At 37.4% G+C, this 17,075-nt stretch overlaps 1 protein-coding gene across 1 annotated transcript in view; it reads right to left on the bottom strand.

The window, feature by feature from the left end:
- The window catches only part of TMC3 (transmembrane channel like 3), a 197,783-nt gene that overhangs the window by 3,513 nt on the left and 177,195 nt on the right, over positions 1-17,075 (bottom strand). The window contains exons 12-28 of the mRNA XM_085588326.1: positions 16,393-16,536; positions 15,028-15,103; positions 12,366-12,447; positions 11,877-11,983; positions 10,857-10,955; positions 10,623-10,765; positions 9,017-9,164; positions 7,689-7,732; positions 7,385-7,532; positions 6,536-6,645; positions 6,304-6,382; positions 5,573-5,800; positions 3,882-4,010; positions 3,177-3,244; positions 2,742-2,870; positions 1,810-1,920; positions 1,264-1,389 (exon numbers count right to left, since the gene is read on the bottom strand). Coding sequence (XP_085444452.1) covers positions 1,264-1,389; positions 1,810-1,920; positions 2,742-2,870; positions 3,177-3,244; positions 3,882-4,010; positions 5,573-5,800; positions 6,304-6,382; positions 6,536-6,645; positions 7,385-7,532; positions 7,689-7,732; positions 9,017-9,164; positions 10,623-10,765; positions 10,857-10,955; positions 11,877-11,983; positions 12,366-12,447; positions 15,028-15,103; positions 16,393-16,536 — 1,971 coding nt within the window. The remainder of the gene's footprint in view (positions 1-1,263; positions 1,390-1,809; positions 1,921-2,741; positions 2,871-3,176; positions 3,245-3,881; positions 4,011-5,572; positions 5,801-6,303; positions 6,383-6,535; positions 6,646-7,384; positions 7,533-7,688; positions 7,733-9,016; positions 9,165-10,622; positions 10,766-10,856; positions 10,956-11,876; positions 11,984-12,365; positions 12,448-15,027; positions 15,104-16,392; positions 16,537-17,075) is intronic.

Here is a 17,075-nt window from a genome sequence, read left to right as displayed (position 1 = left end):
TCAAAATGAGGTACAAGTTCAGCTACTGCTTTGTAGCATTTCCTTATATTGTAATAATGGATTACAGCCTTCTTCTAAGCAAACATAGATGAAAGAAATGAAACTGAAAACAGATTTAACAGCAGTTCTAATTTCACCTGTGTTTTTTGCAGGTATTTTCATTGTGTGTGTAACCTGGGATGTATTTCCAATTGGTTTTATTTGTTGTGGGTTTTTAATTCTAGACAAATAATTTTGACAGGTACTGTTTTGTCTTTTTTTCCCAGTCCAAGGTTACAGAACAGAGACACCATAGTTACAGCTGAGTTTGCACAGCCATACCAATGCAATTTTGTTGGCTGGCTGAAATAACACCTTGTTTACCCTGCCACAGATGAGATTGGATTCTGGCAGATTATGGCCTGACATAATGGATTGCACTGGCTTTCAGACAAAGTCTTATAGCTAGATTTCATACCACAAACAATTACATATGTGCTTAGCTGTCAGTTTGAAGCAGTCAAGAGGAATACTTAAATTTGTAAATATTACATGGGTGGGACCTTAGAGGAAAAAGTTACAAATAAGAAGTGTTGCTTTGGTCTTTCTGATTTGAAAAGCCAGTGGTGGGACGAACTCTGCCTTTGTTTGCAGTTTACACAGGAAGAAAATGGTACATATACAAGAAAAACAAAATAGAACTTTTCAGAGAAGCAAAGTGAATTTTAAACAGCTCAAAATCAATATTATTTCCCAACTGTGAACAATTATTTATAACCCAAATAAGAAAAGACTTCCACTGCAGCAAATTATATTACATTAACACTTAAGAGCAGACCTTCATAATTGATTTATCTTGTTGTAAATCAGGATGACTGAGTAGCTTCTTTAAAGGACAGACTGAGCCCTGTTTACTGTCAGAAACTGAACTAATGACCATGAAGAAATGGAAAATTTCTTTCTGAGGAGCTCTTAAGAGGGAAAAGGTTCCTAAACTTCCTGGAAGCATCAGCACTGCAAGCCTTGACACAATGCAGTGAACATGCTCTAACAAAGAATCCCAGAAGAAATAATTCCTTTTGACAGTCTTTTTAACATACTTTCATTCCTGTCTGGTCCCTATACTACACGTTCAGTGAGGTGTTGGAATTGTGTTTTCAATTGTGCTTGAAGAAACTACAACAGTGCAATGTTTGTTTCTTAGTATCTACATTTGACTCTCCAGAGATAAGGCCACTATTAATACAATCAATTCAACCTGCCTACAAAAACCAAAGTACTTACAATAACAGTAGTAGTGCAGGGAGGACAACCACAGGACTGCTGATGTAAGTGATCACTGTGTTGAACCATGTGGGAAAGTCATTTTGAATCGTTTCAGAAACAATATCATATATTTTTTCCTGACCACTATAGGAGGTGTGGGAGGAAAAAAAAGTAAAATTAAGTTGTAAGGAATCCCGAGTATATTTGTTAAGCAATGTTGCACTGAATAATAAAAAAGCTTGGAGGGTGCTTGAATGAAGACACAAGACAGTGATGTTTGGGAGATTTCTCAGTGGCATATTACGTTATGTAAATATAAACTAATTAAATTATGTATTTAAAGCAAATCAACTCAGAATTTTGGCCTATTCACCTTATTAAACCATAAACAATACAATATTGGTAGCAGAAAAACTTTGTCCTCTCAACTTGTTTTGAATTTACATCTAATTTGTAAATTCAAAAAATCCAAAATTTGTAATTTGTGTATTATGAAACATGATAAGTTTATTATAGAGGGGGAAGTAAAATCTGTGTGATTTTCATTGGTCCATTATACCTTACCTGAAGGGGCCACAGCTTAAGGATGGTTTATATCTGGCAATAGCAAAAATCGTTGGTAACATGCACAAGAACAGCATAAACAGCAACATGGCCAAGTAGAAATTATTGGATCTGCAAGAAGGTGTAACATGTTTCAGATTATACTTATCAGAGAGAAAACCAGTGGCAACATAAAAGGTGCAAATCTGAATTCTACCTATCCAGTTCAAGATTATGTCTGACAGATTAAAATCATTCTGCTATAATTAGAAGGTCTGAACAGAGATGATTTAAACAGCCTCTTAATGATCAAAATTCTATTTGCAGTGCTTTCCAGATACCACTGTTGCAGTCAGAAAACTGGCTACTGCACCCTTTGATAAAAGCCACCCTTACTGCCCAGTTGTGTTGGGGAAGAAAAAGAACATCATCAGAAGTCAATTAATCTTAAGAAAATGTTAGAAATGTCTGCTTATTAAGAATCAAAGATGCCCAGAATTATTTCCATTTAAAAAAAACAATTTAAATATTCATAATGATAAATAAAGGAGGAAATGTGTTGTGCAATGCAATGGACAAAAGCAGATATTGCAAAGCTTTTAGAGAGAAACAGCAAGAAATAGGACTTGCACCAGTTAATACATATAGGTTATTGTGCTCTGTCAGATTTGTATGGAATTAAAGCATTTATGTTAGGCCATAATAGCTATCTAGGAACATTCCCTGACATATTTTTTAGTTCCGTCATATCATCAACTACCATCCTTCACAAATCCTCCAGTTTCTCAGTAACTATATCTTTTTCCTCAGACCTTTGCTATCAGTGTTAGTGTGAAATTTGATTGTCAACTTTTAAAGCTAAAATCTCCTGTAATTTTCTTCATATTTATGAAAGATATTTCCATTGCCTGCATTTGATTTTTTTCTTATCTTTCATTCTCATTTTGACTCACCGAGATGCTCTGAAAACCTGCTGGTGTGGTACATTGCACGTCAGCACAGCCCAGCTCCTCAGGTACATGAGTCCAATCAACTTGAGCACATTGAATGCTGGTAAGCAAGGTGAAAAGAAAGCTCCCATCCTGGAAACATCATATCATATCATATCATATCAATCATATCATATCATATCATATCATATCATATCATAATCATATCATGTCAGTGTTCAGTGTTGCCAGAAGCCATTTTGATAGCAATAATTGACTAAAAAAATCCCCAAACCTCACAGCAGGTAAACAGATTAATAGCTCACTAATAACAGATGATCTCTTAATAGAAAAGACTACACTGTCAATATCCTAATTAAATAGGTTTCATTTAAATAGTCAGATTGACTTAGCAATCAGCCAACAAAGGACAAGAAGTAACACATAAAGACTACATACCAGATCATTCCTTGGTTGTAGACCAAATGCAATACATTCTCTGCAATTTTGAATTCTCCATATTCTGGCTACAAGAGACAGAGTGTAAGAAGAATACCTTGGTCTTAATCTTGCTTTCAGGCCATTTATTAGGTGTATTTGACTGAATCATACAGTACATGGCCTGAAACACCCAGACCAAATACCAGCTGCTGGCAGGCAATGGGAACACAGCAGAACCTACTCTGCAGGTAGGCATTAAACAAACCTTTTCCTCTTTAGTTTACATCTCATCTTTAAGGACAAACAGTCCACAGTATTTCAAGCCAACAGCCTCTTGCTAACCAAATATTACACACTGTAATTTTCTTAGAGGGCTGTGTGCTGTTGGTTAGTGTTTCTTGATATAGATGTTACAGCTGCAGAAAAGAGGATGTGGGGAACATCTATATGCCCTCTGTGTCACGTTAGACCGTGAGAACTGCTCTATGATATTATTTTGTGAAAACCAAAAATTTTTGCCGTGTGAGTAGGCTTGAGAAAAACATGAATCTCAACATTTATCCTGTACCCTCCAATTTAAATTCAGGCTGAGTTGTGCCTTTCTAGATATGTGCTACCAAGAAATTATTCCTTTGCAGAAAGACTTTAAGGACATTTAGTACTGAGAGAAGGAGCCTACCCATCTTCAACACCTTAGCTTGATAAAATAAGGATTTTACTTACAAACTTGCTTTCTAGATCCCAGCACCAGCAATCACTCAAATATCGGACACACAGTCCACGGAAAAAATCAATTAGCAGGATGCTTGCAACTGTGAAAATCATGTCGATAATTGAGAGCTTGAGCATCTCCTGAAATACACATTGTTCACACACACTGAGTCATTCTGAAAGCAAACAGACTGTATATGGCTCTTTTGCATTTGTAATTGTATTTTTGGCTCAAGCTCAGTATTCTTATAAAATATGAATTTAATATATGAATAATTTCCCTTTAAAATTTTCCTGTTTGACTTTTCTTTGTTCTGTTAGAGAGAATAAATATAATCAAGCTTCCAGGGTGCCTTTTATTGCTTGCAGCAGTAAAATTCTGTCATGATGGTATCAGAATTTCTTTTTAATGACTTTCTTTTTAATGCTCTAAAAATGTATCTAGCTAAACTGAAATGGGTTGTTTTTTCTATTGCACCCATTCCTTCATTAAGCTGACTCTTGTAATACGTATTTGCAAAGCATTTCTCAATGAGAAAATCTTATTATCCAGACAAACCCACAACCCAATGGCATAGAATCATTGAGCCATAAAAAATAGTTGTTTAGTGCCTACAAAAGAATGTGATTAGCCTATATTTAATTGAGCTTTAAAAATATACAATTAAAATAAGAAAAATTCAGTTCCCTACATCTCTAGGCCATTCTGGGGAAAAAAGCAAACATTCAAACCCTCTATTTTTTATGAGATTGTGCAGAAGGGATATACAAGAATAGAAATCAGGCTAATAAACCTCAGAGTGGTCTTTTCCTCCTGATGTTCAAACAAGACCTTTGATATTCCTCATTCTGGAACAAGAAGCTCAGAAAATCAGAAGCACGCTAACATGGTTCTTACTGGTGGCCTAGACATGAATGTGACACTGTCAGAGACCACAATCTCAAATGGATGAGTGACATCTGCATTTTTGTGGTTAAAATTTCTCTCTGAATGTATTAGTATCCCTGGAATTCACAAGCAATGTACCCTTCACATGTAGGGAAGCAAGAGGTGTCATATTAAATCTGCAGATTTTCTGCACCCCAAAGGTGGGAACATGGCACTGCTGTCCAGCTGTCCCCATTCCTACAAACTGATGGGATTTTGAAACCTTTTGTTACTGTTCTCCCTCCCTCTGAAAAAGTGAAGAGCACTTGATTGTCTAGAGATTTATTGAGGCAGAATGAATAGAGACTTCTGATACGGAACAAATGACCAAGAGCACAATCTTGTGCTTGTTTCAGGTCTGCATCTCCAGCTCTTGAGGCAGCAATCTGAATCTGCACACAGTGCATGTTGCTGCTACTATGTCTTTGTAGCCTTGTTTCTCTGTAGGGGTTAGAAGGATGTATCCTGTTAAAATAGGATCCATATCACAGATCCGTACAGATCTGCCTGTGCAGAGCTGAAGACAGAGACCAAACTCAGCAAAAGAACATTTGAACAGCACTAAACATACTGTAGCTACTGAACAAAACCCAAAGCTTGTATCTGTGGCCATAGCACTTTGCACAGTCTTTACTCTTCCTACGTCTTCCTTAGCTGAATTCTGAAATTTATACAAAGAAAAGTTCTAAAATTAAACGCATCACAACACAATTTTAATTTTTTGTCAAATGCGAATTAAGTAGAGTAAGTTGATGACAATAAAACAATTACGTACTTGACCAACATATGTCTCCCAGCACTGATCCTGTGGGTTCTGGGTGTTAAAGGAAATTGTTTGGTTAACCAGGGAGTCTGTCAGGCCTTGGGTGCGATGCTCTTCCAATGTGACAAAGCCATTTCTCTTAATTTGTACATTAGGAATGGTTAAATTGTCATCCTTAGAAAGAGTGTGGGTTGCTAAGGAGATGGTAGAATTACTTGCATTGTTGTTCACATCAGAGTCCTGAAATAATAAATGTCCCAAAAGCTACTTTTTAACTGTGAATAGGTGCAGGTGTCTGCACCTTCTACAGCATACACACACAGAGAGACATTTTTTCATATATTTCCAAGCAGCAGTTAGGCAACTGTTAAATAGCTGTCAATGGACAGGGTCAGATGGAACACCAAAGGGCAGGGCTTAAAGCTAATTTAGGTAGGTGGAAATATTTGACCTACAGTGATGAGGTGTTTTCTTTAAGAGTTCAGCAATGCATAGAAATCTATTTATCTCATTTCATCAGCAATCAAATGGATCCAGTTATCCTTAGAAATGAATTTAAAATGCTCTATAAGTAGTTGTAAATAAACATTACTATCTAAACTTAACTTTATAATCCTATCAACCCATAATATTTTAATTAATTTCAAACAATTTTAATCTAACTTAATATACTTCACAATAAACAGAATTCTTCTATGAAGTCTACTAGCTTTACACATCAGAAAACATCAAGTTAAACTTACAGTGACACTCATACTGTCCACTTTATCCAGGAGGGCAATGATTAAACTGTAGAGGTTTCCTAGGTAGAGGACAAGAACCCTGAAAAGAGAATAAAATGTGGATTACCAGCACTGGTAACCATTGACTTCTCATACGTTCTCTGGTTTGGCTGTACTAAAACATGAACCAGATCACACTTCTCCTTTCCTCCTTTCCTCTCCACATATTTTTTACACTGAATAATGCCCATACCTGGCAAGCTGGAAGCGAAGAGTGGTCCTTGGATGATACATCTCCAGAGCTGCCACAAGTTCAAAAGCAGAGGGTGCAATCATTGTGATCAGTGACACAACTACGCTGACCTGTGGAACAGAAACATGCAGTGTTTGATGAAAGTCTTCTGTGGAATCTTGGGCTGATTGAAATACTGCTGAGGCACATGCTTTGGTGATTGCTTTTCTTGCAGGAGATGCTTTAAAAAGTTATTGTTAACATTAGTAATAACAGTAGTTATGATCAAAAATTATAGATTTGGAATACCACTTGGAAGTCCTTACTCCAGATATTGTAGCTTCAAAGTTCTACTTTATTAATTGAAATTAAAAATTATCATGTAGGAAATACGGTGCTAGCATCTTCCTCTGGAATGGGTGAGTGGCTTCTTCATGACTATTCACTTTCTACTCTCGCTCATTCCTCTGAATGAAACAGTCACAGAATAAAATAGTCACAGAATTGTCACTGATAATGAAAATACTGAATCGGTCACTGTTATCAAAGCCAATTCCTTTCTAGTCCATCAGCCCAGTGTTTGCTCAGCTCAGGCCTGGACATAAAAGTAGATTTATAAGTGACAGGAGAGGTTAAGCTTTCTGCTCACAAAATAGGGACCTGCTAGAACTGCAGTGTCTGTGAAATGAGCACCTGCTCTGGCTGCAGAGCTGAGGGAGCAAGTGCACCCAGGCAGACCCAGGTCTGCCACTCGTTCCTCATTTCTCCTGGCTCATCTCTTGCTATTTACACCTCTGTGCACAATATTGCTACGGAAAGCACCCAGACAACAATCCTGCTCCTAACACAGAGGTGGCATAAAGACAGTACCTCATTTTTTTCCCAAAGAGTCAATTCCTTTTTGGTGCGCTCTAACCTTTGGGATCGATCCACGACAAAGTAGATGATGTAAATACTTCCCGCAAGGGACAGAAGCACGAGGATGTTTGCAATAATTCTTAAGCTTATGGTCACTGCCCTAGGAAAAAAAGGAAGATACAACCAATACAGCAGGTTGTCCTATGGCACCAGGGGTCATTTCTAACAGGGTTTGGAAGTATAAAACAAGCAGATTAGCACTGATATATGCATTGAAACAGTGCTTTGAAAAGTATCTCTTATCTCATATACATACAAGTTTTTGCTTTTCTTCTTTTCCTGTTCTTCCAATATAGCTTCCTTGAAAGAAACACAGCATTACCATTTTAATAATGTTCAGAAAAAATAATGCACATATCTTTCACAGAAATTAAAGTATACTAATAAAAAACCATCACATCCTGGAGGTGCAAGCAGATAAAGAGCACTGTCCTCATTGATTTGTAGCACTGATATGTGATATTAAAAAGTGATGGAGATTTCTGAGAAACAAATACACACTAATCAGATACTCAGCCACTTTCAGCTGTGCATGTTCAAGGAGATAGAAAATGAGGGTTACACTTCCAGATTTTTTGGCAGAATGTGCCTCTAAAATCTGTGAGTCACTAATACAATATAGTACTGTCAAAGGTTATCCTCAGTCATTGAAATAACTAAATAACATAGCTTATTAATTTGTCCATGGTAGAATTTGAAGTAATTTTTGTGTAATGATAATGAGACTACACCACATTTGGTTAATAAATTACTTTTGATAAAACCACATATGTTCTTAAATTCTAGATGCAAAACATCTATATTTTTAACAGTTTTCTAATATTGAGCGACCTGTAAAATGTCCCTCCATTTGTTATGGAGAGATGAAATAAACTATAGAATCATATAATATCTCAAGTTGGAGAGGATCCATAAAGACAATTGAGTCCATCTTCCTGACACTTAGAGGAATACTTAAAACAACCATTTCACTAAAAGCATCATCCAGATGCTCCTTGGACTTCAACAGGCTTGATGCCATGGCCACTTCCCTGAGGACCCTGATTAATAGCTGATAAAATAAAGAAGAAAGAACAATAAATTGTGTTCAGAAATTTATAAACCAAAGAAAGAGATATAAAACTTATTATCATGTAAAAAAGCATCTTGTAAAATATGAGCTGTTGAACATGGATGCCCTGAGGCATAAAACTCTTCCTTTGCATAAAAACAATTATACATTCTGTAAATTTGTTTATTTTCCTGCCAAATCAATTGTTAACATGAATTTCATTCCAACACTCTATGAAATTTCATCACTAGCATATTTGTTTCTGGTTATCTAACTTCTACTCACACATACAGGCACATTAAATAAAACTCTCCCAAGGAAGGACACAATGGCCTTGCTGGGATGGCAGCAAATATGATGTGCCTGTAATACTACACAGATGTGATACTAGCTCTCCCCTAGGCAAATAAAGAGATATGTAAATAAATCAAAAAAATCCTATAGGAAGTGCAAGGGCATGAGAGGAAAAACTTACATGGCTTACAGTTTAACAAGTAAATCAACTTGAACTAATTCAAAGGTCACTTGCTCACCCTGATGCTGTTGACTATGGCAGCAGCTTTACTCTCTGCAGCCTCAGGGTTTCCTATCAAATAGTCCCAAGCACAGAACAGTCTCCAGCAGAAAGTGTAATTTTCATCAGAGGCGCTTGCTAAACTCATTCTTGAGTTCTTTGCCATTCTGTAAAAAAAATAACAGGTATTTAACGGCTTCTGGCATGTGAAGATGGTAACGAAGGAAGTCACTGGTTTGGTTCATGGTTTTCAGATATTTATACATTAGAGCTTACTTAGAACCAAAGGTTGCAGAAATTAGTATCACTGTTGGCAGCTTTCTGAAGAACATAAAACACAGTGAGGTGCAGCTCATGAACTTGACTTTACACCTAGAAAGAAATTACTCACTGTGGAAGGGCATTTCAATATTTACAGTCTTTACAACTGACAAATAAAGCAAATAAATTTTACTGTGGGCTTACACCTACTTCAGTTTTACAACCTCTAGGTAGGATCCAGCTGAAATATATAATCACTAAGATCACTGTTAAAGGAATTAAATCTAGTTTGGCATAACTAGTGATCGTGCACAAGGTCTGGTTTTTTGCTGTTTTAAACCTCAAAATATATATTACTGTCAAAGAGAAACCCAGGGCCTTTTTACAGACCTTGGGAAAAATAAAGAAAACCCCTCCTACTCATGCCAGGTGAGCAAGGTGGCAGAATATTGCAAAACATAGGAAATGAAATGAAGATTAATGACTTATGAAAGAAAGGCCATCTGAAAGGACAATGTTAAAGGGGAGCTTTACACAGCTAAGCAAAGGATCACTGAGCTAAGTCAGAAAAAAAGCTGATCATGTCTAGAAATTGCAGATGTGTAGATTGCTGTCAAATATAAAAGTGACCCTTGGCACAAACCAGCAGGTAGATTAAAAATAAATGAAAAGGGAAGGTTTGACCTCAAAACTGAGAGCTATTACAGACAGCACTGACAACATCCCTGGACTGCAGTGTGCCAGATGAATAGGTATCCAGAAGGGAAGAGAAAGCAAATCAGGAGAGGATAGAGTGGCCTTGCCCCTTCTCCAAGCATTGCACATCCCTGGATTTATGGTCAGTTCGGGCAGTCTTGCTCTCTCTGCTAACTAACTCCCACTCCTTCCCTTCCACAGCAAAGGAATTAAGCTTACATTCCAATGGGATGCCACGTACCCACTAAAGCAATGCAAATGGTATTGCACCTAGGACGGCACTTTTATATTTGTATTTCAAAAGAGGGGAATATTAATAATGCTGAAAGCATTACACTTCAAATATAAATTTCTGTCATAGCAATATTTATTACAGAAAAAGGCAAAGGACTTCCACAGATGTTGGGCCTTAAACTGCACCAATACAAAGCATTCAGATGATCTGTGCTGCCCTCCTTTTAAAGGCTGGGAAATGGAAAAGAGAGTGAGAATTACAGCAAGATGATAAAGGGCAATCTAGAGTTGAACTCAGTCTGCCTCCATGATACTAGCAGAGGTGAGCATGTTAATAGGACTGCACAGAATAAATACAGAGGAAGAGGAGTAAATACAATTGCTGATTGCCTGAACACACAAGTTTAGGAACAGCAGTAAATGAGTAGTCTTACTTTTTTAGAAGAATGATGAAGCTGTAAGCAAACACAGCCATTCCAACAAGGAAGTAGGCAAGAGGCAGCCGGTATCCAGCTTTCCCAATCTTCCTGTCCCGACCATAGTAGCCATAAAACAGAACAGAGTACTGGAGGTAGCCCTGCAAAGACCAGAGCAGTCAGTAAGAGCAGTAACCAACAATTACAACAGAACAGCGACAGCAAAATAACAAGGAATGGTTTGAGTCTTGCCCCTAGGGACCAGATGGTGTCCAGATCTTGAGCAGATGCAATGTTCTCCTTGGGAATGGTCTTGCTGACCGTGCTGCCAAACGGGGCCCCGGCCAGGAGCTGTGGGAGAGAGAGGAGGTCTCAGGAGATGGGAAAGAGAGAAGCTCTCAGGGGATGGGAAAGAGAGAAGCTCTCAGGAGCTGCACGAGCCCATCTGAGCCCGGGCTGCACAGTGGAGCCCATCCAGAGCTGCCCACATGTGTGGCACTCTCAGGGTAGCAAGTGCTGTCTCAGCTCTGTGCCAGCTTTAAAAGCCATGCTTTCAATGTGAGCATTTTTAAATGAAATGGGGCAGTGTTTGATCTCAAAATGATAGTTCAGGATTAAATTTATTTTTCTTTAAAAATTAAAAAGTGAATGTGAATACATTTTTTTTTCCTATTTGTTCTAGGGGTATTTACTTTTTTATTCTGTGCAGTGAGAATAAAATCAGGTATTCCCATGTTTTCTGATAACACTATAAAAGCACAGGGTAGGTGAGGCAAAATAATATGTGTGACTAATTTAACAAAGTTCACAAATTGCTTTACTCATATGCAAGAACTAAACAAAGTTGTGGCTGTTCAGAACTTGTAGGAAATTCTTTCTAATGGACAATAATCCAGAGTCTGGAGAGGGATGTTTTGTTTTCTTAGTGTCATTTATACTTCTCATTAGTGTAAATGACACTAATAGGACTTAAGTGTACTCAACACCCACTACATCTTTTAAGAATGGCTTTTTTATTTTAGTAATCAAATAAAAACATATTCTCTAAAAACATTAGTACCATGTTGACAAAATACTATCTTGAACACTAATAGAAAAAGTCTGTTATCCTTGGCAGAGAAAAACCTCTTAATAGGGGAATTTATTTTAAATAATTCATTTTACAGGGTACATTTCAAACGGATGCATGCTTAAAGTGTGGTGTTTATTCCATTGAGAAAGGCAAGTTCAACAGTAAGTGCTTTGCTGTAAATATTAACAGTGCGTTCTTACCTCTGGTAGGACTACAAATGCTCCTGTCATTATGGTAAGGACAATATTGATTCCAAACAGCCATCTCAGGAAGATGAAGTAAGAGGCAACTCCAGACCCAAAATGACCTTAAACCACAAAAAACCATTATGTGACCTGCACAGTCTATAAAAGATTGCATCATTTACCATGAAGTGTTTGAATAACAGGCCAAAAAGAAAAACCTCTCTTATGGAGGGCGTTTAGCAAACTAGAGAACTTTTTCATTTTCAGAATCCCAAAGGGACAAAATTGACTTTTTAAAAAGTTAGCCCCATCTAAGACTATCAATGAGAACTGAGGCACCGGGAAAAGATGAAAAAGCAAATTTTTAAATAAATAATTCACTGCTGAAAAATATGCATTTAACTCCTTCTCAAATATTATTTAATTCAGTACATTAAAAAATACACCATAAGACTCAGCATTTTAACAAGTGTTTTACTAATACCATTACATCTTTATACTTACTCTCTATTTTCTTTATCCTCATTTCCCAAGGAATAAAGATTACCACAAAATTGTACGCAAGTCGAATAAACTTCTTCCAAAGCTGAGAAAAAAGCAGAAAAATATGACACTTTTTTGCATGAAAAAAATATTTTTAAAATGAAGTGCTGAGTATTTTGCTCATGTCTTATCTTTTATCACAAGAACTGTTATAAACATTGGTGACTAAGATCTTGTTAGGAGCGTAATACCTCAAAGAAAATTCTCTTAAGAGGAAAAATACACTTTTTTATTCAACAGCAGTAAATTTAACTGCTATATTGTCAGCTCTATGTATTGCAGCCAACACCTGCAGGAATCCTGTGGTTATATTTAGTAGAGACTTTATTCAACCTGTATTTTTTTTGCAAAGTCAGAGGATCAGAGGATCTTCCTGCACACACTGTACACATGTGGCAGAAAAAGTAAAATCCACCTGTGCAAAAGTGAGAGCAATTTTTGAGTTGTTGAGTTAGAACTATAACTTCACAGTATCAACAGGAAAAAAAAATTATATTCCAGGCATTAAAGTATTTTTACTACAGTTAGGTATTAAAATCCCTCCTATATTTTATTTAGGCATTTTTAATAGCAGTGTCAATATTCTATCACATAATTCAATCTCCTAATATTAAAGAGGAGTAAATAAAAATTTAATTACTGAAAATATAATCAGTCTCTCTGGCCAAAGTTAATTAATATTTATGATTATATGGACATTTCATAGTATGAATGGGAAGTATTTTAATTACAGAAATTTAGATGCTGGGAACTACATGGGAATTTCTGGGATTGCAACTTTCAGTACAGGGTACACAGGGCTGAAAAAGGACTCAAGCACCTTGTGCCAGCTGCACTACAAATTTATAAAGAATAACAAGGTGTCCACAGTGAAGCAAAATTTACTAAAATTATCATTTGATAGCTATCATCTCTTCTCCTCCCTACTATGTAGCTGAATGGGTAATTTACATTCTTAGAAGCCACGGTATGGCCATCTGGCTTTAACTGAGGTGAAAAAAACCCAAAAAGTAGCTACAAAGAAAGTGTAAAATAACTGAATTGAAAAAATAAAATTGCTTTCAGTTTCAAGATAGTAAAAATATATTTTAACTTCAATTTTCATAAATAATACCATGAGCGGACTGTCCAATCATGAACACTATATATTTTGCAAGTTTGAAAAACTTATGTAAATACATATATACCTAGTGGCTGCATTTTGTTCTTAGCACATGTTCAGCCACTGAGTTCTTAATTTTGATGATATAGTGCTTGTTTTGTTGTGCTAAAATTTTTGTCTCCTTGGTCACCATGCTATTTTATAAGAAAATATGCGGGGAAAAAAATCTCTTCCAATTAAAAAAAGAAACAAACCAAACCAAACCAAAAAAAAAAAAAAAAAAAAAAAAAACCACACTAAAAAAAGGCAGCTCATTCTGTTGCTGTCACTGAATTTAGCCCTAATGTAAAGCCTAAAGCTCCTAATTTGTGCAAGGATAAAAAAATACAGACCCCCTACACATAGTGAGTGGTACTAGTTAACTGCTGAGTTACACTCCTGGGCTGAATGTCTTCAAGCAAATACAACAGTGGTAATTAGACACAAACTTTTATTCACTGTGAACTCTAAGATAAAAGCTTTTGGGTTTGTATAGGAAGAATTATATGAAGAAGCACTGAGCCCAATCTCTGATTTACTGACATTCTGATTTAGGACTTCTCTTTCTAGCTAAAGTCCTAGTTCCACTCATATCAAAGGCAAAAAATATGTTTATTTTAACAGCATTTTTACTTCCACTGCATTTGAAACACATGCAAAGGCAGAACAAGGCAAAATTACTCTTTCTACATTGGAAACTGCCAGCACCTCAGAGCACCAGATACATGTGCAGCTCTTCACTTGTTCTCATCAATAAAAAGCATGGTGTTCTATTGGCCTAACCCTGCCTTTTTGAATTAAGATAAATTAGTAATTAAAAGTCTACTTGTTATGACGACAAAAATATTCTTGATTGCTTAGATGACAAAAGAAGTCTTCTCTTGGTTGCTTATGAAATACAATGTCCTGCATATTATGAATTTCCAGAAACTCACACCAGTGTCTATTTTCAGTGGTGTAAATAAATTTGCTAAGATTTGATTCAAATTCTCTGAGTATAATGCAAGCAAACCCCCTTCTTTAATAATGTATTTAACGTAAGTTATTGTAGGATTGTCTTCCAAACTAAAAGCTAGACATATTTTTCATACTAATCTAATTGAACTGTGGCCCCAGTTTGTTGAAATAGCTCTTTAGAGGACATTGCATCATGTTTGTTGCTATCCCAGTCTCATCATCCCCTCTAACAGGCATCAACATTTGTAGGCTGTCTGAAAAGAAAGCTTATACTGCATTAACAGAAGGATATTTATCCCTCAGCACATGAAATTAGTCTGCAAAATTGTAATTACTAAAATTACAATGGAAAAAAAAAAGGAGAAAAAAAATAAAGAAGCTTTTAACTGCTTTTTTCTCTCTCTGCAATCCCCAGCTGAAGTATTAGGAGTGCATAGCAAACACACACATTTTTCTGAATCAGAACTGCAAATGGCTATTGGTGGGAAGAAGACATGTCAGAGATTTGAGGGGAAGCAGCCATACCTCTGCCCCAGCAGCCTGGTAACCTCGGGTTCTCGTGAGCCTCCCTTCGTACTTCAGCACGATCTCCTTCGCCTGCCTGCGAACAGGGGAGCTTCAGTCTCCACAGACCCCATTGCTCACATCGCCCATTCTGCACGAGCAGCATCCACCAAACGGCTCAAATGCTCCGAAATACAGCCTTGGCTGCCCCACCATCAGCCCCAACCCAGGCAATGCGTTTTTTCTGACTATTGAGCCTTTTACAGATACTTCAAAACCACTCAGACTTTAGTCTGAGAGAACTTAGCGTTCAAGAAATTGGCTGTAGGGAGAGTTTTCTGTTCCTCTAATTTATTTATCTGTCCTTTTGTTTCAAAGTCTTTTTTTTAAAATGGTAGAACCCAAATAGGTAAAACAGCAAGATGCCCTTTATAGTCTGGTAATTTTCTGTGGATACGGACATCTCTTCTGCAGGTATGGAGTAGCTGTCTTGTGAGATGCAAAGAGGGGCATGTTCTTTTGGTCATACACCTCAGCAGAAGGTGGATTGGGACCGAAATCTGATCAAAAGGAACTGGAAAGCAGGAAGTCACAGACTCTGCCTAAGAGAGAAAAACCTCTCTTTGCCAGATGACACAAGGGCTCTTGGTAGGGTAGGGATTCCTCGGGGCTACACTGCCATCTGAGCACCATACAGGGTTTTGAGAGAAAATGCCAGATGAAAAGGGCAAAAAACCCCCAAGCATCACACAGATCATGAGGTGAAAGACCTGACAGGGTTTTGAGAGGTGACCTGAAGAATTAGCCACATGCACTTTCATTGGAAATCTGGAATTATAATAATTGAAATCCTAGACCATGAAACACATTTTTACTACACTGACCATACTTTTTAAACACTTACAAGTGTCCAGTATTTACTGCATTTACTTTATGTTGCCTGAAGCTATGACCAGCTTCTGTCATCATACCATGCAATTACCTTAAAAAGGCAGGCTGGTTCTCCTTTTTGGGACACAGTGAAACAATTTAACTTAATAGCATACTATGGAGCATTACCAAAAGCCTTCCTTGAGACTAATGAATAGCTGACAGTCTCTTTTAGTAGTTAATAGCCAAAGCATGATTTCTTGCTCTCTTGTGCTGTGACTTTCTAAAGGGAACCACAGGCATGAACCAGAGACAACTTCACTTACAGACTGTCCACCCAGAGGCTGCTGCCTTCAGCCAGCCCTCAGATCTTCCCAGAGCATCCGCATGGAACACTTTCCTAGCAGCTCTAAATCATTCCCGTGCTCAAACCCTCCCATTTACACTGAAACACTCCCGAGGCTGGAAGCACTGTCACAGTCAGTGAGCCTGAAAACCTCTGTGCAGCACCTTTACCTGAGCGCCCTCAGCTTCTGCCTCATCGGCCACGGCCGGCAGCGGATGTTGGACATGATCTCCTTCTGGTACTGGATGTTCTGAAAGATCTGCTCTGGGTCATGGCTCTCAGCCTTCTCCTCACCAGCATCGTCATCTGAGTTGCTGGCAGCCCAGCACACACCCCACAAGAGCAAAAAGGAGACAAGTTATTCCTGTTGGATTCCCAGCAAAGCATTGATTTGCACAGGATCCAACTCTTGGAACATTGTAAAAACAATGAACTCACAACACCTAATTTTTTTAAAGTTAAATAATAATTTGGATGGTTTCTCCACCTCCAGGACATACCTCTTTCCCTTCCCACCACTTGCTGGTCAGTCATAAATTATCCCCACTCCTGACCATGAATCCCAGTTTTTCTTATCCAAGCATTTCCAGCCATTCTGCTTGTACATCACGCTAGCAAGACTGCCTGTATATTTTTCTGGAACAATATGCCGTCTAAACATTTTCAGAAAGGACAGATAGCATTCATTTTTTAATCATACCCATTATTTTTATTTCCATAATGATAAAATATTTTATTGTTAGAATGAGGGCAGCAGGTGATTCAGTCATGGTCAGTGTCTACCCTATTCTCTGCTGAGGAACACAGGGGTGTGCGACTCCACATACCAAGAACTACTTGTCCCTGTGAAAAG

Source organism: Lonchura striata, chromosome 10, assembly GCF_050655825.1.
Source record: "Lonchura striata isolate lonStrDom1 chromosome 10, ASM5065582v1, whole genome shotgun sequence".
NCBI classification, from domain to species: Eukaryota; Metazoa; Chordata; class Aves; order Passeriformes; family Estrildidae; genus Lonchura; species Lonchura striata.
This window is presented reverse-complemented; position numbering and strand designations above follow the sequence as displayed.